General features: G+C 38.5%; 1 protein-coding gene across 1 annotated transcript; it reads left to right on the top strand.

The window, feature by feature from the left end:
• LOC102181374 (alcohol dehydrogenase 1) lies at positions 326 to 15,455 on the top strand. Its single transcript, XM_005681386.3, has 9 exons — positions 326 to 409; positions 3,029 to 3,130; positions 3,903 to 4,041; positions 10,023 to 10,110; positions 10,268 to 10,487; positions 10,682 to 10,942; positions 12,964 to 13,099; positions 13,921 to 14,059; positions 15,249 to 15,455. Exons 1-9 carry the CDS (start codon positions 392 to 394, stop codon positions 15,271 to 15,273), a joined length of 1,128 nt encoding a protein of 375 aa, XP_005681443.2. The 5' UTR covers positions 326 to 391; the 3' UTR covers positions 15,274 to 15,455.

A 22,526-nucleotide genomic window follows, 5' to 3' on the forward strand; every position in this document is an offset into this window, starting at 1 on the left:
AAGAATACTGAAGTGGTTTGCCATTCCCTTCTCCAGTGGACCACATTTTGTTAGACCTCTCCATCATGACCCGCCCGTCTTGGGTTGCCCTGCGGGCATGGCTTAGTTTCATTGAGTTAGACAAGGCTGTGGTCCTAGTATGATTAGACTGACTAGTTTTCTGTGAGTATGGTTTCAGTGTGTATGCCCTCTGATGCCCTCTTGCAACACCTACCATCTTACTTGGGTTTCTCTTATCCTGGGCGTGGGGTATCTCTTCACGGCTGCTCCAGTATGTCATTATTTTTAATTACTCTTAGCACATAAATAGTCCAGTTTTCCCAGAAGCAAATTTGAAGAAGTGATATTGTTTGGGACATTATAAGACACCGAGGAAAACAGAAGACTCACCATGGACACTATGGGAAAGGTAAGTGCTACTGTTCAAATAGGTCTATATCATCTTTATTAGTTTTCCAAAAAGTGCACTTTGAAACAAAATTAAGACACTTTCTCCAAACAGCTTATCAAAGATTTCTGTATATAACACTCAATGTTTTCCTACTGATGGAAATTCATGCATCACTGTTAGGAAAGTAAACTGATGGAAACTTGCTGGGTGATAGTTTGACACTGTGGTACTAAATGCCTTAAAAATGTGCCTATCATTTAACAAAGAAATTCATTCCAAGGAAATAATTATGCTGTTTTTATTTATTTATTTATTCAGTTTCCTAGTATTAGACGTTATGTTCCTTCCAGTATCATACTCTTAAAAACAATGCTTCATTTTCTCCACATCCTTAACAGTATTTATTGTTTGTTGATTTCTTAATGATGGCCATCCTGACTGGTGTGAGATGGGGTGGGAGATGGAGGGAAGCTCAAGAGGGAAGGGACATATGTATACTTCTGGTTGATACATGTTGATGTTTGACAGAAACCAGCACAATATTGTAAAGCAATTATTCTCCAATAAAAATTTGTTAAAAATGCTTTGGTTAATCTGTTTATAAAAATCTTAAAAATGCTGATTGCTGGGTACTAGATTTGAAGTTTTCCCTCCTTTACCCTTATCTGAGTTTTTCAAATTTTTGCCTTGAGTATGTATCACTTCTGAAGTACGAGAAGTTTTCCATAAAGCATATAATTTTATTTTTTTATTTGAACTTCTCTTGTGGCATTTTCCCCTTTTCTTTGTGTTATAGAACATGTACTATCTCCTTGATTGATTTCTAAGTTTCTTTAAGACATAGTTTACTCCACTCATAATGTCTTACAGTTACTAGTGCAGTAAACTTGCAAATGAAACACCAACAAAATTATGAAGGGCTCTAGTACTACCAGATGTTTAAAAATATCAAAAAGTTATTCACTGAAATGTCAGTGCAAGAATAGACAGTAAGATAAATTTATGTTTACAAAAGGAAACTTGTAAATTGAAGAACTTATATAGTAAAGGTTCTGCTGCTGCTGCTGCTGCTGCTAAGTCACTTTAGTCGTGTCTGACTCTGTGGGACCCCAGAGACAGCAGCCCACCAGGCTCCCCCATCCCTGGGAATCTCCAGGCAAGAACACTGCCTGGGAGTGGGTTGCCATTTCCTTCTCCAATGCATGAAACTGAAAAGTGAAAGTGAAGTCCTTCAGTCATGTCTGACTCCTCACGACCCCATGGACTGCAGCCTACCAGGCTCCATGGGATTTTCCAGGCAAGAGCACTGGAGTGGGGTGCCATTGCCTTCTCCAAGTAAAGGTGCTAATTTAAGTATAAATGAAAGAAAAATTCATCAAGAGCTCATGCTGAGCCAATTCATTTAGATTCTATAAATTTATACTACACAAAATAATTTGAAGTAGATTTAAGAGTTAAGTATTTAAAAATCAAACTATAAAAATCTAGAAAGAGGGTAACAAATATTTATTTGGTCTCTATATGGAGAGAAAGTGAAGGACAGGAATGCCTGGTGCACTGCCGTTCACATGGTCGCAAAGAGCCAGACAAGACTGAGCGACTGAGCAACATCAACAGTGGAGAGCATTTTCAAACCACGGAAATGGAAGAAATTATAAAGGAAAACGTATTTTTACAAATCAAAATTTTAATATGTGTGTTATGCGAGTATATATGCACATATAGATTCACAAAAAATTAAAGGTCAAAAATCAAGAAGGAAAAATCATTTATGACGAGATAGTAGACAACCAGTCACTCATTTCATGCACAAATAGGTTAAATGATAGTAAAAAAATATCAAGATGCCAGTGGATACTTACGTAAAATATAGGACCAAACATTTCACAAAAAGAAGAAAATATGTATGACTCACATAAACATAAAAATTTCAACATTCTTAATATTAAAAAATGCTAATAAAAAGAAATAGCTAGCTTTTTCTGACAGTCACTTTGTTTTTAATGACTACAGTAAATGCTAATGAGAGTGGGAAAAATGATGACAGATACTGTTTTACAGTTCTAGGAGTTGTGCCAAATCATTCAAACTTTCTGTAGAGTTATTTAGAAACCAGTTTCACTCTAACCATGTCTCTATCCTTCCTCTAGTAATTCTTACTTAAGGAAACCAGGCAAGTCAAAATTATATACAATGTAAATTATAATAGTCAAAACAATGGAAATGATTGTTTTGATTAAGATAGTTGCTGAATAAGAATGTTTGGATATACTCAAATGATGAAATATAAAACAGCTATTTAAAGTTATAAAGCATTTTGAAATCATGAGAAAACATTTTAGAACAAGCAAACAGTAGTTCAGTGTATGGTGGCTTTCACTGGCAAAAAAAAAAAAAAAACCCTAAAATGCGAAACTGCTTATATGACATGATCTCTACTGTATAAAAATTATTTTAAGAGACTCAAAAGAAATATGCTAAAGTTTTACCAGCTTATGTCTGAAATTGAATGATCTCTTTTCTTTTTTTGTGTGATTTTCTTATTGCTACAAATTATAGCAAGTGAGTGTCATTTGTATGATCAGAAGTTAAATGTTATCGCTAAATGATGTCATCTTATTGTCCTTGGGTCAACAGACAATCACATGCCTGGCAGCCATTGCCTGGAAAACAAACTCTTCTCTTTCACTTGAGAAAGTGCAGGTTGAGCCACCAAAGGTTGGGGAAGTTCGTATTAAGGTAAATTTAAATCTTTGAACTTGTGCTTGTGAAGGCAAGTGTAGGGAAATCTTATTTCATGTATCAAGTTGTTCCCAGTGTTCCAGCGCTCCCACTACTGATACTGAAACAGCTAGTCCGTATCCCTGCCTGTATGCTTTCTGGCTGAATTCCAGGCAGAGCAGTAATACAGTGGCTATGGTACCGGAAATGTTTCATTTCTATGATCAGTATAAGTGGATTGAGTCTATCCACAGACAAGAAAACTTGGTCTATTAACGGAGAAGTTTTAAAACTTTCAATGCCAATTAAATTTTGCAACAGTTAAACTCAAACACATTTTACATTATTAACTTAATGTTTTCAATATGCTGGTTTAAAATCGATTTTCCCAGAGGACTGGGAAAACATTCCACAAAACTGGGCTTAAAATTTTTGATTTCTCAATGGTGATGCTATGGATACCTGGTCAAAATTCCTTCATTGGATAGAATAGACTCTCATATTGCAAAACTAGTTGATGACACAGAGTGTACAGAGTAGATTTCAAAAAGCCTAGTTTATTTCCGTATCTGATCATCCACCATGAGAGTGCGTGAGTCATTTTAAGTCTTTTAGTCTTCCTTTTCTGCATCTTTAAATTAGGGGTAATTAGACCTGTCCCGTGTTTCTCTGAATATTATTATAGGGATCAAATGAGGTCATTCATGTAAAAAAAAATTATTCATAATAAGTTTCAGACAAAAGAAAAATTCCAAACTAATTTATCCTTGGCCACTTAATTCCTACCCAGATCATATCTACAGGGATCTGTGGTTCTGATGATCATGCTGTAAAAGGAATAATCCCACTGAAGTGTCCCTTCATCCCAGGCCATGAAGGAGCTGGAATTGTGGAGAGTATTGGCGAAGGAGTGAGCTCAGTGAAACCAGGTAGGAAATGGGCCACAAAAACCTCTGCACAAACAACGCACCACTAAAATACATTAGCATATTTACAGGAGAAATAAGTTGGTTTGCCTCTAAATTGTTTTACCTAATCACATATCATGGTAGTAAATATATCCAGTGATTCCAAGGGTCGCACAGTTTCTCTGCTGTCAGTGCTAGCAATCCAGAGAGGCAGTGGCTGAGCCAAGTGACTAGTCACAGCGGAACAAGAGTTGAGATAGGACCAGTGTACTTCTAAACAGATTAAAATCCCCTTAGGAGCAGGGGCTGCTTCTTTTTTTTTCAAATAGATAATAAAACTATATTATAAACATTAAACTTTCTAAGTGACTAGATTTTAATTGTTACTGAAACTAAAAGAAATTATAATTACATGACACAATAGAAGTGTTAGCTAATATGAAAATGGCAGTCATATTGCAATGTAAATGTATCAAATCAATATAAACTTACAATTTTGTTTATCAAATATATGTCAGTGAAAACTTTTTTCTAATGAATTATTTGTCAGCAGAAAGGGAAATTTTATAATCTGGCAAGTTCATTTATTCTGACATAGCTGCAGAAGAATTCACTGTTTCCTTTTTTATTGAAATACAGTTGACACATACACAATACTATGCTACAGGAGTTCCCTAGCAGTCCAGTGGCTAGGACTCCATGCTGTCCTGCCAACAGCCTGGGTTCAATGCCTGACTGGGGAATTAAGATCCTATAAGTCTACACAAATACATATATGTGTGTGTGTATCAGTTCAGTTCAATTCAGTCACTCAGTCGTGTCCAATATTTTGGACTCCATGGACTACAGCACGCCAGGCTTCCCTGTCCATGTCCAACTCCCAGAGCTTTCTCAAATTCATGTCTATTGAATTCATGCCATCCAACCATTTCATCCTCTGTCGTTCAACCATGTCATCTTCTGTTGTCCCCTTCTCCTCCTGCCTTCAATCTTTCCCATCATCAGGGTCTTTTCCAATGAGTTTCTTTGCATCAGGTGACCAAAGTATTGGCCACAGCTTCAGCACCACTTTTCCAATGAATATTCAGGACTGATTTCCTTTAGGATTGACTGGTTTGATCTCCTTGCAGTCCAAGGAACTCTCAAGAGTCTTCTCCAACACCATAGTTCAAAAGCATCAATTCTTTGGCACTCGATTTTCTTTATAGCCCAACTATCACATCCATATGTGACTACTGGAAAAACCACAGCTTTGACCGGATGGACCTCTGTTGACAAAGTAATGTCTCTGCTTTTTAATATGCTGTTGAGGTGGGTCATAGCTTTTCTTCCAAGGAGCAAGCATCTTTTAATTTTATGGCTGCAGTCACCATCTGCAGTGATTTTGGAGCCCAAGGAAATAAAGTCTGTCACTATTTCCATTGTTTCTCCACCTATTTGTCATGAAATGATGGAACCGGATGCCATGTCTGAGTTTTTGAATGCTGAGCTTTAAGTCAGCTTTTTTCACTTTTCTTTTTCTCTGTCATCAAAAGACTCTTTAGTTCCTCTTCACTTTCTGCCATAAGGGCCGTGTCATCTTCATATCTGAGGTTATTGATATTTCTCCCAGCAATCCTGATTTCAGCTTGTGCTTCATGCAACATGGCATTTCATGTGATGTACTCTGCATTTAAATTAAATAAGCAGGGTGACAATATACAGCCTTGACGTACTTCTTTCCCGATTTGGAACCAGTCTGTTATTCCATGTTCATTTCTAACTGTTGCTTCCTGACCTGCATACAGATTTCTCAGGAAGCAGATAAGGTAGTCTGGTTTCCCATCTCTTTAAGACTTTCCCACAGTTTGTTGCGATCTACATAGTCAAAGGTTTTAGCATAATCAATAAAGCAGAAGTAGATGATTTTCTGGAATTCTCTTGCTTTTTCTATGATCCAGTGCATTTTGATCTCTGGTTCCTCAGCCTTTTCTAAATCCAGCTTGAACATCTGGAAGTTCATGGTTCATGCACTGTTGAAGCCTGGCTTGGAGAATTTTGAACATTACTTTGCTAGTGTGTGAGATGAGTGCAACTATACGGTAGTTTAAGCATTCTTTGTGTGTGTGTGTGTGTGTGTGTGTGTGTATACACACACATATAATGCTAGTTTCAGGTGTGTTGCAGAGTGGTTAGATATTTGTAGACATTACGAAATGATTGCCATGATAAGCCTTAACCATCTATCCCCAAAAAAGTTATTTTAATATTATTGATCATATTCCTTTGCTGGTATATTACAACCCTACACCTTATTTATTTCATAACTTGAGATTTGTACTTAATCCTCATCACCTCTTTTGTCCTCTCATTCCCTCCCCTCTGGCAACCTCTCTGCATCTATGGATCTGTTTCATTTCATTTTGTTTTGTGTTTTAGATTGCACATATATGTGAGATGATATGGTATTTGCTTTTCTCTGTCAGACTTCTTTCACTTAGCCTGCATGTGTGTGCTCATTCGCTCAGCAGTGTCTGACTCTTTGTGACCCTGTGGACTGTAGCCTGCCAGACTCCTCTGTCCATGGAGTTTTCCAGGCAAGAATACTGGAGCGGGTTGCCATTTCCTCCTCCAGAGAATCTTCCCGACCCAGGGATCAAACCTGTGTCTCTTCGACCTCTTAAATTAGCAGGCACATTCTTTACCACTGCACCACCTGGGACAACAGCATTTAGCATGCTGCTGCTGCTGCTGCTAAGTTGCTTCAGTCGTGTCTGACTCTGTGCAACCCCATAGACGGCAGCCCACCAGGCTCCCCCCGTCCCTGGGATTCTCCAGGCAAGAACACTGGAGTAGGTTGCCACTTCTTTCTCCAATGCATGAAAGCATAACACTCTCTAAATTTATCCATGTTATTACACAAGACAAGTTTTCATTTTTTATGGCTGAATAATATTCCCCTGGGTGTATGTATATGTGTGTGTATATATACACACACACACACACACACACACACATATGTATAGTATATATACACACCACATCTTTATCCATTTGTCGATCAGTCGTGTCCGACTCTTTGTGACCCCATGGACTGTAGTCTACCAGACTCCTCCCTCCATGGGATTCTCCAGGCAAGAGTCCTGGAGTGGGTTGCCATTTCCTTCTCCAGGGGATCTTCCCAACCCAGGGATCGAACCCGGGTCTCCCGCATTCCAGGCAGACGCTTTAACTTCTGAGCCACCAGAGGCCCCAGGTATATACACACACACACACACACACACACACACACACACATACACATGCATATTATACATACGCACCACATCTTTATCCATTTGTCAATCAGTGGGCACTTAAGTTGCTTCCATACCTTGGTGATTACAAATAATGCTACAATAAGTCTTGGTGTTCGTGTATCTTTTTGAATTAATTGTTTTCTTTGAGTAAATACCCAGAAGTGAAATTGCTGGATCACATAGAAGTTCTATTTTTAATTTTCTGAGGAACGTCCATATTGTTTTCCATAGTTACTGCACCAATTTGCATTCCTACTAACAGTGCATGAGGACTCCCTTTTCTCCACATTCTCATCAACACTTATTTGTTGTCTTTTTGATAGTAGTCATTCTGACAGGTGTGAAGTGATATCTCATTGTGGTTTTAATCGTCTGTCTGTTGGCCATCTGTATATGCCTTCTCTGGGAAAATGTCCGTTCAGGTTCTCTGTCCATTTTTTAAATCAGGTTGCTTGTTTTCCTGATGTTAAGTTCATTGTTGTATAAGCTCATTGTATATATTGCGTGTGTGTGTTATTATGTTGTCATGTCCAACTCTTTTCAACCCCTTTGACGATAGCCCTCCAGGCTCCTCTGTCCATGGAATTCTCCAGGCAAGAATACTGGAGTGGATAGCCATTCTCTTCTTCAGGGGATCTTCTCAACCCAGGGATGGAACTTGTGTCTCCTGCATTGCAAGCAGATTCTTTACCATCTGAGCCATCAGGGAAGCCCAAATGTTGTATACAAGCCCCTTATCAGATAGTGAAGTCACTCAGTCGTGTCTGACTCTTTGTGACCCCATGGACTGTAGCCCACCAGCCTCCTCTGTCCATGAGATTTTCCAGGCAAGAGTACTGGAGGGGTTTGCCACTTCCTTCTCCAGGGGATTGGATATTCCCGACCCAGGTATCGAACCCAGGTCTCCCGCACTGTAGGCAGATGTTTTATTGTCTCAGCCACCAAGGAAGTCCCTTATCAGATATATTGCTTGCAAATATCTTCTCCCATTCAGTAGGCATGCCTTTCATTTTGTTTATATAGCTTCCTTAGCTGTGCCTGAATCTTTTAGTCCAATGTAGTCCCACTGGCTTGTTTTTTGAGGGACAGCTCTCTCTCTCTCACTCTCACTCTCTCTTTCTCTGCTGCTGCTGCTATATATATAGTGTCCCCCACATACTTAGCATAGTGCCTGCTCAGGTTTGGAATGCATTGAATGATTGACGAATGAGTGTTCGACGAATGAATGTTCTTATCAAGTAGAATATATTAGTAGAACTTTGTTGACAGGATAATGATATTTCAAAGAATCAAAAAAAGTAAACACTCTTCCCCAGGCATATCAGAAAGGACCTTGACACAGCCATTCTTAGCACATCTGAAATGGTCAGAATAAATAAGAGCAATCACACATGTGAAGAGTCCATGTGTGAGCTTCATGTGAAGGGCATGTGGACAGGACATTCACAAAGCTATCGTCAGGGTATTCATTTTGCAAACAATGATCGAGGACCTGCCATGCCTCTGACACTAGGCCTAGTGGGAGGGACAAAAGCGAAAAGACACGGCCTTCTCCACAACTCCAAGAAGATAATGCCAATCGTTAGGGAGCTAACTCCTCTTTAACTGAACAAATCTCAGTGAAAGTTTTGTGGAAAATGATGACTATTTGAGAGAAAAGATAAGGCAGCAGAATCTGAGCTTCTCCTGATTTTGAGATCCAGTATCCTTGGAATTTTTTAGGGCCAGTGAAGTTAAGATGTTCCTTATCTAAACTTACAAGAGACTTTTTAAAATAATTATTTATTTGGCTCACCGGGTCTTAGTTGTGGTATGCAGGATCTTTATTGGGATCAAATCTGACCCACGGGATCAGGGGATTCCCTGACCAGGGATCAAATCTGACCACGACTCCCCTCATTGAAAATGTGGAGTCTTAGCCACTGGACCACCAGGGAAGTTTCATAAACTCAAAGAGATTTTTAATGCTATCTGAACTCTGCAAGAGGCCAAAGGAGATTATAAATACATGTAAGAACCGTACACACGTTTAGGGACGAGGTTATAGACCTTTGACAAGGCTTTGTACAGTTTTATAAGTCTGTGATGACTGTGTTCATTAATTCTCTTCACCTTCCCAGCCTGTAACCCTAGGTCCCAGGAGGGTTAATTATTGGACCCATACATAATCAGTATGCACTCTAAAACTGTGCAACCGAAAAACCACCCTCTGTAGTAAGCGCTCCAGAAGCAGCCTCTCTCTGCAGAAAGAAAGCTATTCCTTTTACTCTCAGAACTGAGAATATCTTGAGCCACAGCCCCCTAAAGAAAACATGTCAGAGACCTGCTGTGGGTCCATGTGCCATTGTGGGGCAGGTAGGCTCAATAGAAAGGTCTCTGCTGTTACCCAGCTTCAGGCAGGTAACGACCACTGGGGACTTAAATCTCTCAAAGGAAAGCCAAAAGGTTAGAGTAGATGACATCTCTAAGGGTCATTCCCAGTTTTATTAGTTTATTTCCAGAGTAAAAGCAGACCTACAATTATCTATCCAGCAAGGAATATCCCCATATTTCCATCATTTGCCCAAAATAATAATGGGATTTCTGAAACCAGGTTATGGGATATGTTATACTTGTCATAATCTGTCCGCAGCAAGTTATCAGATCATTCAATAAAGTTTTTATCCCCACACTATTGTGTTTCAATAATATTTTAAACTAATGATTTTTTTTTCCTATATATAGGAGACAAAGTCCTCACACTTGCTATTCCACAGTGTAGAGAATGCAGTGCCTGCTTGAATCCCAAGGGAAACTTCTGTGAGAAGCAAGAGTTAGTAGATTTGCCCATCTTTTGTTTATCTTGTCACTTTTTATTAAATCGTTTTTATTGTGCAAGCACTGACCTGGAGCTAAAGGTGTTCATTTCTCTCTTTACAACTCTATGTGTCTGGGTTGATGCTGTGCCTGTCTGTGTCACTGCTGAACAGCTTTCTACCCCCTTCTGGATTAATGCTGGATGGCACCAGCAGGTTTACCTGCAAAGGAGAAAAGATCTATCATTCTTTCCGCACAAGTACATTCACCGAATATACTGTTGTACCTGAGATTTCAATGGTGAAAATTGATGCTGCTGCTCCCATGGATAAGATTTGTGTCATAAGCTGTGAGGTGGCTACAGGATATGGGGCTGCTGTTCACTCTGCCAAGGTGAGGAAAACAGCTGTGTGTTAGTATGTTATAGGGATCTGCCAAGAAAACATAAAAACAAGACCAAAACAGTCCAAATGTTTCAACTGGGGTCAATGGTTCCAAAAGCCTCAATGGTTGTTTTTGTTTGTTTTCTTAATTATACAAGTGTCCAGATTTGATTCCTAACACAAACATGACTTGCGAATTTGTAGGTCACTCCTGGTTCTACCTGTGTGGTCTTTGGACTTGGAGGAATCGGCTCAGCTGTTGTCATGGGCTGTAAAGCCTCTGGTGCTTCTAGAATCATTGGAGTTGATATCAATGAGGAAAAATTTCCTCGGGCAAGAGCATTAGGGGTCACAGATTGTCTCAACCCTTCGAATCTCAAGAAGCCCGTCCAGGAGGTGGTCAAGGAAATGACAGGCACCGGTGTTGATTTTGCCTTTGAGGCCATCGGACTCGCAGAAACCATGGTGTGTGGGTTTGGGTCACAGTGAGTAGAAGCAGACCAGCACAATTAAGTGAATATTGTAATAAAGTGAGCTAAGTAATTTTTTGGTTTTCCGCCACATATAAAAATTGCATTTATACTATAGTCTATTAGTATGCAATAGCATTTTGTCTAAGAAAAAACAATGTACACATCTTAATTTTAAAATACTTTATTGTTAAAATATGCTAATCATCTGAGCCTTCAGTGAGAGACATTATCTTTTTTTATCTGTTTTATTTATTTATTTATTGTTTTACTTTACAATATATCTTTTTGTAATAGTAACAAAGATCACTGATTACATATCACAATAAGAAATTTAATGATAGTGAAAATGTTTGAGATACTGTGAGAATTACCAAATGTGACACAGACAAAAAGGAAGCAAATGCTGTTGGAAAAAAAAAAATGTGCTGATAGACTTACTCAACACGGGGTTGCCACAAACCTTCAATCCATAAAAAATGCAATATCTGAAAAATGCAAAGCACAGTAAAACGAATTGTGTCTATAGATGCTTGCTTAGTGGGTGGGGACACACTAAGTATAAAACTCCCCTGAACATATGTTTTGGACCTGTGGACCCCAGACCTAAAAATGGAATGTATAGTCACTCTAAAATATCCATCTTAAAAATCAAAGCAATATATACTTTAAAGATATGACACTACAATATATGAAGTTTAAACAAGCATTATTTCCTTTCCTGTAGTCCTAGCTCTTTATCCACGAACATGTTTTTACATTTAAGTATCAACATTATGTAATTCACATATGATATTCATGTGTGTTCTGTGTCAGAACCATTTATTATTTGAAAAATGAGCCTATGCACCAGTATGTTAAGTTCAGGGAGAATAAAGTAGACCCTAGACTCGGAACTGGAGAAGGCAATGGCACCCCACTCCAGTACCTTGCCTGGAAAATCCCACCGACGGAGGAGCCTGGTGGGCTGCAGTCCATGGGGTCGCTAAGAGTCGGACACGACGGAGCGACTTCATTTTCACTTTTCACTTTCATGCATTGGAGAAGGAAATGGCAACCCACTCCAGTGTTCTTGCCTGGAGAATCCCAGGGATGGGGGAACCTGGTGGGCTGCCGTCTGTGGAGTCGCACAGAGTCGGACACGACTGAAGCGACTTAGCAGCAGCAGCAGCAGACTCGGAACTGACAGGGTAGAGGAAAGAATTAGGCATTTGATTCACTTCAGCGTGTATCTAATGTACGTGGTTAAAGGGTGAAGGAAGTAGATGCAGTGATGCAACAGGAAAGAGACATAGGCAAAATGCAGGAAGAGGAGAGATAGAAGGTTAAGAACCAGAAAAGGAAGCAAAATAGATTGACATGAAGTATACTCTACACCCTTAAAAAACTTTTTTTTTTTAATGAAGCTTCACACACACATATGTATATATATTTGTTTTTATTAAATATAAATGAACTGAACAGAGTTATACAAGTGAGAAGGTCAGGCAAAGAATAATAGTATGTGTGGTTTTTGAGGTGGTGGGTAATTTTATTAAATAAACACACAGTACTTACTCTGTGCCAGATAACATTCTAAATGTTTTAATCACTTAAGCCTTGTAACAGATCTATGACATAGGTGATATTACTCTTCCTTTTACAAATAGACATAGGGAGCTTAAGTAACTTGCCTAAAGTCACACCGTGGCAGGGTCTGTGCTCTTTACCACTAAACTCTGCTGCTGCTGCTGCTAAGTCGCTTCAGTCGTGTCCAACTCTGTGCGACCCCATAGACGGCAGCCCACCAGGCTCCGCAGCCCCTGGGATTCTCCAGGCAAGAACACTGGAGCGTGTTGCCATTTCTGGTTCTCTATTGAGATTCCATCACTGGCAATGTTGAAGCTGAGCTCAAAGTAAGTAGCATCTGCCCAGGAAAAGGTCTGAAATCTAGGAACTCCACAATTCCTTCCAACACTACAGATAGTTTTTACTTATGTATGGGCATCTACTTATGGTCATTTTTCTCATTATCAGGTTGCTGCTTGGGACTCCTGCCACCTGAGCCACGGTGTCTGTATAATCATTGGAGTGTCTGCACCAGGTTCAAAGTTTTCCCTTTCTGCTCAATCAGTTTCCACTGGACGGACACTGAAGGGTACATGTTTAGGAGGTAAGTCAGTTGTTTTTGCTTTCACAAAATCTCTTTCAACTTGGTAGAAACATGTAATTCAAAAATGTTCTCTTTGGGGAAACAAAACTATAATGGTATAAGTTTTCAAAGACTTCTCCTCCAATGAATTGGTATATTTTGCAGATTAGTTAATTTAATTAAATAGGTTATTTTTTTTACATTTAAATAAAAATTTTTAAATAGTTTCTGGGTTTTCCTACAAAATAGTTTCTGGGTTTCCCCAGTGTTTGGAATAATCCAGCTAAGTTCAGTTCTGCACTGGTGGACTCAAAGTTTGTTGTGCTATTTTAACAGCAAGGCTTTCTGGATAATTACAGGCACCAACTTGGTATTTGGCACTGATATTTGTCTTCCCATAGGAGCCCTTATTTCTGAGCAGTACTGACCAATAGCTTTACTAAATTAATATTCCCATCTCCATCCATTGCTCTGATCAAAAGTTCCCATGCCATCTCATTGTGTGTGAATAGAGAGATGAGGAAACAGTTGTATAATGTTAAACCCAGGAGGTGGGCTGGAGACTCTACTTTATTTTTAATTAGTTTTTAACCCAATAATGTGTGAATATTGACCCAATTTTTTTCCAAAGATGTTCTAGGTAACAGAACTGTCTACAGCCGCCACACTTAGCAACAAAAGCCAACAGCTTCTGATGTACAAATGAACTCATCAATGGCAAATTTTCAGAATACTTTACCCACAACTTACTTATTTTTCTAATACTCCACAACTTACTTATTTTTCTTTTGGTTAATTTGATATTTCTCAAATCTTATTACAATAGCCTTTTTATTTTGCAGATTATAAAACCAGAGACTGTTTTCCCCAACTAGTGACTGCTTACCTACAAAATAAAATTAATATAGATCCATTAATAACCCATCAGTTGCCTTTTGACCAACTCCACAAAGCTTTCGAGTTGTATCATGCTGGAAAAACGTGAGTGTTTTCTTTGATGAACTTCTGTACCCTGAACTCACAGAAAAAAATGACTTTTCAAACATTCCTAAGTGGTTTTGTGAAAAAAAGATGGCTACTTGAAGACCTTCTTTCGTATACTCTATCCTATTTCCTGTTGTCACAAGGATAAGAAAAGGTTTCATCTGCAAGTTCCTCTTTGGGAAAGACCTGTATTAACCTATCTCAAAGAAATGTTTGAGGAGTCGGTATAACACTAAGCACCAGTCTATTCCACATTGGTCAATTATGCATTATTTTTCTGGTTAGAGAAATGATCTAGAATAAATGAGTTGACATTACCACCATCATAAAATCTTACAAGGATCTTCAAGGCAAAGGTTCAGACTACCCAAGGCACAAAGCCTTTCTATATCATTTCTTGACAAATGTCAGTATGCTCCAGCTAGCATACCTTTAGGGATGAAGTGTTTACTCAGTGTGTTCATTTATATACTCAGTGCATATTGAGTGCTGGTACACTCTTTGCCAGGACTGTCCTGAGTGCTGGAGACAGTGGAGAGCAAGTAACAAGGAGTAAATGAGGAATTACTTCTGTGATGAATTCTTTGACTTTCTGATTCTGGTTCTTAAAAACATCTCTCATTCCTATTCTCTCCCCACTTCTCTACCTATATTGTTTGCTTGTTTTATGATTTCTTTTTATTTTAAGATAGGTATTTAATTAGCCTGCTATATACCTTGTTGGTTTAGACCTAGCATGTCAGCCCATTTAACTCAAGAAAGAAGAGTCAAGAAAACTCATCTAAAATTTTAGAAACAAATAATAGAGGAGGGGAATGGATCTAACAGGTAGCAGACACACTACAAACAGAAAGGAACTAAGGAACTCATTTATTCTTCCCTAATTAGACATGGTATTAGATTCTAGGATTGATGGAAGCTGATCAGAAGCTGTAGCAAAGGGTTTGGATGTCTTTGTGATTATGTAGCCAGAAGGAATGGTGTTCAAAGCTGGGGTCTTCCTATTATAGCTGATTTGGGGTCCTGTTTTCACCCCATCCTATATTTCTTATAGGTCAACTAGATAAAGGTGGAGTGGGGTGGGGATAGGCAACTCAGTTTTTTAATACAGGGTGTAATTTGCTTTGCTGATATCACTGTTTCTCAAGGAATTCAACTGCTTTATTATTACACTTCTGTGTTTCAGGATCCGCTGTGTTCTGCTGTTCTGAGATCCCAAATAATGAAAGGTGCAAGAATATCCTTGGGGAGTTTATTCCTTTCCTGTTTCACTTCCCTGATTGTTTCAGTGCAGTGAAAAGAGCAACAAAAATATGGAAATGCAGTGTGATTATAAAAATGAAAAAAAAAGTGCACCTTGAATTTAATTATAATAAAATAGCCTCTTAGAGAATAGATGTTATATAATTCATTTTGTGACATTAAAAAAAGGGATGGTGGGAAAAAAAAGGGATGGTGGGATTTGATTGATAACATTTGTGATATGTCCATCAACCCAACTAATCTCTGTCATCGGTCCATGAACGTTGTCCCCGAGTTATCCCTTATTCCTATTCTCAATATACAGGTTTCTCTGTATCTTTCACACCACTCCAGGGTTTACATGATGATTTTCCTGTTTCTGCAACGCATGGGGTCTCATAAATTCTTGAAAGGCTCTCTCAGGACACAGTGAGCCATTTTCTATTCTGGGGTCTTCGTACCATCCTAAGCCTACAATGCCCATGACATGCTGAGGCACAGTTCCCATCTGTGCTTTCAAACAGAAAAGCATATCTGGGAAATCTTGCCACCTGCACCCCGAGGAAGCATGTGTAGGACTCTTTAAGAGAAACTCATCTACGACCTCATAACTTCCTTTTCAAGTCTTTTTCTCTTCACTAAACAAATATAATTATTTCCTCACTAAGGCTGGGAGATTGGGAGAAGGATAAAAACAGCTCCTTTTATCTAGTTTTGTCCTTATGCTTTTCATCTGTTCTTGAGTCATTTACATTCTCCTTAAACTTTTGCTCTTGAAACAAAAAAATCACAAGGAAAATTACTTTTATAATCTTGTTTCATTTGTAATATCCCTTCCTGAGATTTGAGCTCAAAATGTCCAGCTGACTTAATGAGGGAAGGTCCAAGAATTTTAAAAAAACACATGAAAATTTTTCTTAAGTGAATACTTTAAATACAATCCTGCCAGGCTATCTCTGTCACCTTAACAAGCCCTTCCCTCTCTGAGTATCAACTGCCACATTGTCAAGTGGGAAAATAAAAGTAATGTTATAAGATGATTTTTAAGACTGGGGCCAAAGAACTAAATAGACATTTCTCCAAAGAAGACATACGGATGGCTAACAAACACATGAAAAGATGCTCAACGTCACTCATTATTAGAGAAATGCAAATCAAAACCACAATGAGGTACCACTTCACACCAGTCAGAATGGCTGCGATCCAAAAATCTGCAAACAATAAATGCTGGAGAGGGTGTGGAGAAAAGGGAACCCTCCTACACTGTTGGTGGGAATGCAAACTAGTACAGCCACTATGGAGAACAGTGTGGAGATTCCTTAAAAAATTGCAAATAGAACTACCTTATGACCCAGCAATCCCACTGCTGGGCATACACACCAGGGACACCAGAATTGAAAGAGACACATGTACCCCAATGTTCATCGCAGAACTGTTTATAATAGCCAGGACATGGAAACAACCTAGATGTCCATCAGCAGATGAATGGATAAGAAAGCTGTGGTACATTTACACAATGGAGTATTACTCAGCCGTTAAAAAGAATTCATTTGAATCAGTTCTGATGAGATGGATGAAACTGGAGCCAATTATACAGAGTGAAGTAAGCCAGAAAGAAAAACACCAATACAGTATACTAACACATATATATGGAATTTAGGAAAATGGCAATGACGACCCTGTATGCAAGACAGGAAAAAAGACACAGATGTGTATAACGGACTTTTGGACTCAGAGGGAGAGGGAGATGGTGGGATGATTTGGGAGAATGGGAATTCTAACATGTATACTATCATGTAAGAATTGAATCGCCAGTCTATGTCTGACACAGGGTGCAGCATGCTTGGGGCTGGTGCATGGGGATGACCCAGAGAGATGTTGTGGGGAGGGAGGTGGGAGGGGGGTTCATGTTTGGGAACGCATGTAAGAATTAAAGATTTTAAAATTTAAAAAATAAAAAACTAAAAAAAAAAAGACTGGAGATCACTTGTATAAATGAAATAAAATGAAAACATAAAATTTTAAATAATAGAATAATTAAGATCTAAGGAAAGGGAAAAGAAAAGGCAAAGAAATTAAGGCATTTTAAACTTAAGAACTTAAGAATAAAAATTATAGAATTCAAACATTCTAAAGAATAGAAAGACAAGGCTAGGAGAAACTGAGTTTCAAAAGAATAAAATAACTATTTTGTTACATAGATAAAAGCTACCAATGTGACCTAAAATCATGAAAAAAAAAATTAGTAACAGAATGTATTCTTAACAAAACACAACTGGAAAAATAAAAGAGCTGATACCAGAGTTCTATTAGAAGCTTGGGGTTAGAAATACCCAGCTACCAAGAACTGTCCCCCAAGCTGGAAGACTTCTACACTTGAACAGAAGCTTGGAAAGAAAAACCAAAACAAAAACCCATGAAACACACAGCAGGGCCAGGAGAAAGATGCACTTAGATGGAAGGCTTTTTCCTGAACCTCACTGTCCCCAGACACTATTAGAGAGACACTAAGTTGATTCTATTGCAGCAAAATTATTGCCTCCTCTTTTTTTTTTTTTTTTTTTTGTTGGGAGCATGGTGCAACATGCAGGATCTTAGTTCCCTAACCAGGGGTGGAACCTTTGTCCTCTGCATTGGAAGCATGGGGGCTTAACCACCTGACCACTAGGGAAGTCCTTGTTGCCTCTTATCTGTCTTTTCCTCTGTGATTGATCTTTGAACAATTCTATAAAAAGAGTCCTAGTTAGGCATATTTCTATAGCTTTCATAATATCTCTTTGCTACCTCATAGCCCTTAGGGTGTTTCCTTCTATTTCTGACACTGTCTTCAAAATGTCACCAGTTATTCATTTGTGAAAACATTATTTCACACACTCACTTCTGCTTTTTTTGTGGCCAGTTGTCTCATGTTCTATCCCCCCAGGACAGTTGAGCAGGTTTTATGTTTTGTTTGTTTTCGAAATAAAATGGACAAAGAAGTATTAATTTCATGGCATCTTTCTCAGATTTCAAGAAGTCAGAGTGCTAGGGGGGTCATTATTTCTCTTGTGAGATCACAATGGCACTATCACACTTTATTAAGAGTATCTCCTGGTTTACTGTTTCAGGCATATCATATCTTTATCCCCTGTATCTGGTACGAAGTAAGCGCTCAATGAATTTTTTTGAGAGAATAAATCACAAAAACTTAATGAAAAGTTAAGAAGTTTTGTTCAATACTTTAGGCTAAAACAATGATTATTTTCAGAAATAAGGAAGGCAGAGAAGCAGGAAAAAAGGAGAATAATTCTCTGAGAACCTCCAATTCAGAAAGCATAAGAATAATGAAGATGTAGGAAGAAGAGATGATAGAACAAAGCTAAAATAGATGAGAATTTGTGTCCACTGTTATGTTTAAAGGTAAAGATTAACAGCTGCCTGTCTGATGATTTCAATTTTTATCCACTATATACAATGGATGCTGGAAGTTCAAAGAGTTATATAAACTTTCTAAATAAGCCACCAGAGTATAATGGAGTACTTAGAAAATACCAGCCACTGTGCTAAGTACTTCACAATCATCATATAATCTTCATCTTAGCCCTATGTGTTCGGAAATATTATCTCCACTTCACAGATGAAATAGCTAAGATACAGAGAGACTGATTAATTCGCTCACTATGAAATAGCTATGTGGCAAAACAAAGACTGAAATATAAGCAATATAAAGGCTGTGCTCTAAATAATTTTTCTTTATTACCATTTAGCTAGGAGTTCATAAATAATAGGGATACTTAATATTTATTATTGTGAAAGTGTTTGTGACTCAGTCATGTCCAACTCTTTGTGACCCCATGGACTGTAGCCCACCAGGTCCTCTGTCCATGGGATTATTCAGGCAAGGATACTGGAGTAGGTTGCCATTCCCTTCTCCAGAAGATCTTCCTGACACAAGGATTGAACCCAGGTGTTCTGCATTGCAAGCAGATTCTTTACCATCTGAGCCTCCAGGGAAGCTCAATCATTTATCATTATTATTATTCCTGTATTTGTGGTATAAATAAATTGCTATGAGAAAAGCGCAATGGATATGATCTTGTGACACAAAAGCTCCAAAAACTGAGTAGAGAGTGAAAAGATAGACTGAATTCATTTCAGATTGTGAAGGAAATGAGACAGTAGGGAATGGAAGGGACAGACAGTCAGGGATTCTTTTCATGCCACGAGTTTAAAAAAAAGAAAGGACTGAGGCTTGATGTTTCAGCAGCTCTGCTTTTAGAATGCAACCGAAGTACATATGGATATGGACATAGATACAGATATGTATATGGATATGGAACTCCTGACTGCCCAGGTGTTCTTCCCAAGCTCACAGGACAGAAAACCATAAGCTAGACCCAGCTAGCTAACTTTCATTTCTTACTTCTCACAATTGAGAGAAGTCGAGATTGAATAGAGGTGGAAGGAAAACAGCATATATGACTTTAATCAGATTTGCCCCCTTTCTCCTTGTCAATATATTCCATGACTGTAATAAACCCGTGAAGTACTGTTAATTCTTGGTGTTTTCAGCTGCACCATAAACTGGCGGTCTAATATCTCTATGTGTGTGCTCAGTCATGTCTGCAACTCCATGGACTGTAGCCCACCAGGTTCCTCTGTCCATGGGATTTCCCAGGTAGTAATCCTGGCATGGGCTGCCATTTTCTTCTCCAGGGATCTTTCCAATACGAGGATCAAACCCATGTCTTCTGAGTTTCCTGCACTGGCAGGCAGATTTTTTACCACTAGCACCTCTTGGGAAGCCCCCAGCTAGCTAATATCTAACAAAGCTAGTTTTCATTCCTCTAATCTGGGTTGCAAGGAGATGAAGATCTTTTACCTTTCACTTTACTTCTAATGTACTAATGTGAATTTTTAGTATAAAGATGCATAATTGAAATATGCAGAAGTGATGTAAAAACAAACACTGAATACATGGATTTTCAAAATATATATGGCCTTGAATTCTAAATCCTAAAAGATGATGCTGTGAAAGTGCTGCACTGACTATGCCAGCAAATTTGGAAAACTCAACAGTGGCCACAGGACTGGAAAAGTCAGTTTTCATTCCAATCCCAAAGAAAGGCAATGCCAAAGAATGCTCACACTACCTCACAATTGCACTCATTTCACATACTAGCAAAGTAAAGCTCAAAATTCTCCAAGCCAGGCTTCAACAGTACATGAACCATGCACTTACAGAGATTCAAGCTGGATTTAGAAAGGGCAGAGGAACCAGAGATCAAATTGCCAACATCCATTGAATCATAGAAAAAGCAAGAGAGTTCCAGAAAAACATCTACTTCTGCTTTATTGACTATGCCAAAGCCTTTGACTGTGTGGATCACAATAAACTGTGGGAAAGTCTTAAAGAGATGGGAATACCAGACCACCTGACCTGTCTCCTGAGAAATCTGTATGCAGGTCAAGCAACAGTTAGAACTGGACATGGAACAACAGACTGGTCCCAAATTGGGAAAGGAGTATATCAAGGCTGTATATTGTCACCCTGTTTATGTAACTTCTATGCAGAGTACATCATTCAAAATGCTGAGCTGAATGAAACACAAGCTGGAATCAAAATTGCTGGGAGAAATATCAATAACCTCAGTTACGCAGATGCACCATCCTTATGGCAGAAAGCAAAGAAGAACTAAAGAGCCTCTTGATGAAAGTGAAAGAGGAGCATGAAAAAGTTGGCTTAAAACTCAACGTTCAGAAAACTAAGATCACGGCATCTGGTTCCTTCACTTCATGGCAAATAGATAGGGAAACAATGGAAATAGTAACAGACTTTGTTTTGAGGGGGATTCAAAATCAATGCAGATGGTGGCTGCAGCCATGAAATTAAAAGATTCTTGCTCCTTGGAAGAATAGCTATGACCAACCTAGACAGCATTTTAAAAAGCAGAGACATTACTTTGCCAACAAATGTCTGTCTAGTCAAAGCTATGGTTTTTCCAGTAGTCATATATGGATGTGAGAGTTGGACTATAAAGAAAGCTGAGCACTGAAGAATTTATGCTTTTGAACTGTGGTGTTGGAGAAGACTCTTGAGAGTCCCTTGGACTGCAAGGAGATTCAGCCAGTCCATCCTAAAGGAAATCAGTCCTGAATATTCATTGGAAGAACTGATGCTGAAGCTGAAATTGCAATACTTTGGCCACATGATGTGAAGGAAAAGACCCTGGTGCTGGGGAAGATTGAAGGGTGAAGGAGAAGGAGACAGCAGAGAATGAGATGGTTGGATGGCATCACTGACTCTATAGGCATGAGTTTGAGTAAACTCCGAGAGTTGGTGATAGACCAGGAAGTCTGGAGTGCTGCAGTCCATGGGGTGGCAAAGAGTCGGACATGACCGAGCAACTGAACTGAACCAGCCTTGACTCGCAACTAAATAATATCTTTAGGGTATGAGACTCTGCTAAATATAACAATGACTTCTGAAAGTTCCAGACATAAAACAAAAGAAAATTAAATAGTCAAATGTGGTTTTGTTAAAAAATAAAAATTGTGAAATCTTCTAAATGGAAGGGACCTGAACATCCATTGATTTCATTAATCTGTGGAGTTCATATACCCCACAAAGCATAGCTTTAAATGATACAAGTAACTAAAGCCAATGTTCAACATGTTATACTAATATTGGCTCAAGTCCCCAGTTTTAAAAACCTGGGGATGTGCCTGTAATGAATAGGAAACTTGCTTATCTTGTTTACCTTTTAAATATGAATGACTATCTCAGAACCTTGCTCACAGTAAGAGGATCCACTGTTATTTACAATAATGAATTAATGAATCCATGGATGTGAGGAGGCCACTTTTTCTGAAGTGGAGGGACAATATCTGAAGTCTGGTCAGAGTTATCTAGAATTCCAATAATGGAATTCCTTAAGATTTCACATGTTAGAAATTTTGATAAAATTTCTGAATTTGGGGTTGAACGTGTACAACATAGATCTATTGCTTCTTAGCTTCTAAAATGTGCCCAAACTAATCATATAGTCATTAGCATTATTAGTCATCCTATAAAAACACATAAATATTCATATCTTAGTGCCTTCCCAAAGTTGAGAAAACGTGAACCCCATTTATTCGTTGGGGCAGAGCCACTAATTATTCTTTGTGTATGTTCTCCCTTTGATAATAAAAATATTGAAATTTAATGCTCTAAATTTTAATAATAAGAACCTTCAAAAAT

The sequence above is a fragment of the Capra hircus genome, chromosome 6, assembly GCF_001704415.2.
Source record: "Capra hircus breed San Clemente chromosome 6, ASM170441v1, whole genome shotgun sequence".
NCBI classification, from domain to species: Eukaryota; Metazoa; Chordata; class Mammalia; order Artiodactyla; family Bovidae; genus Capra; species Capra hircus.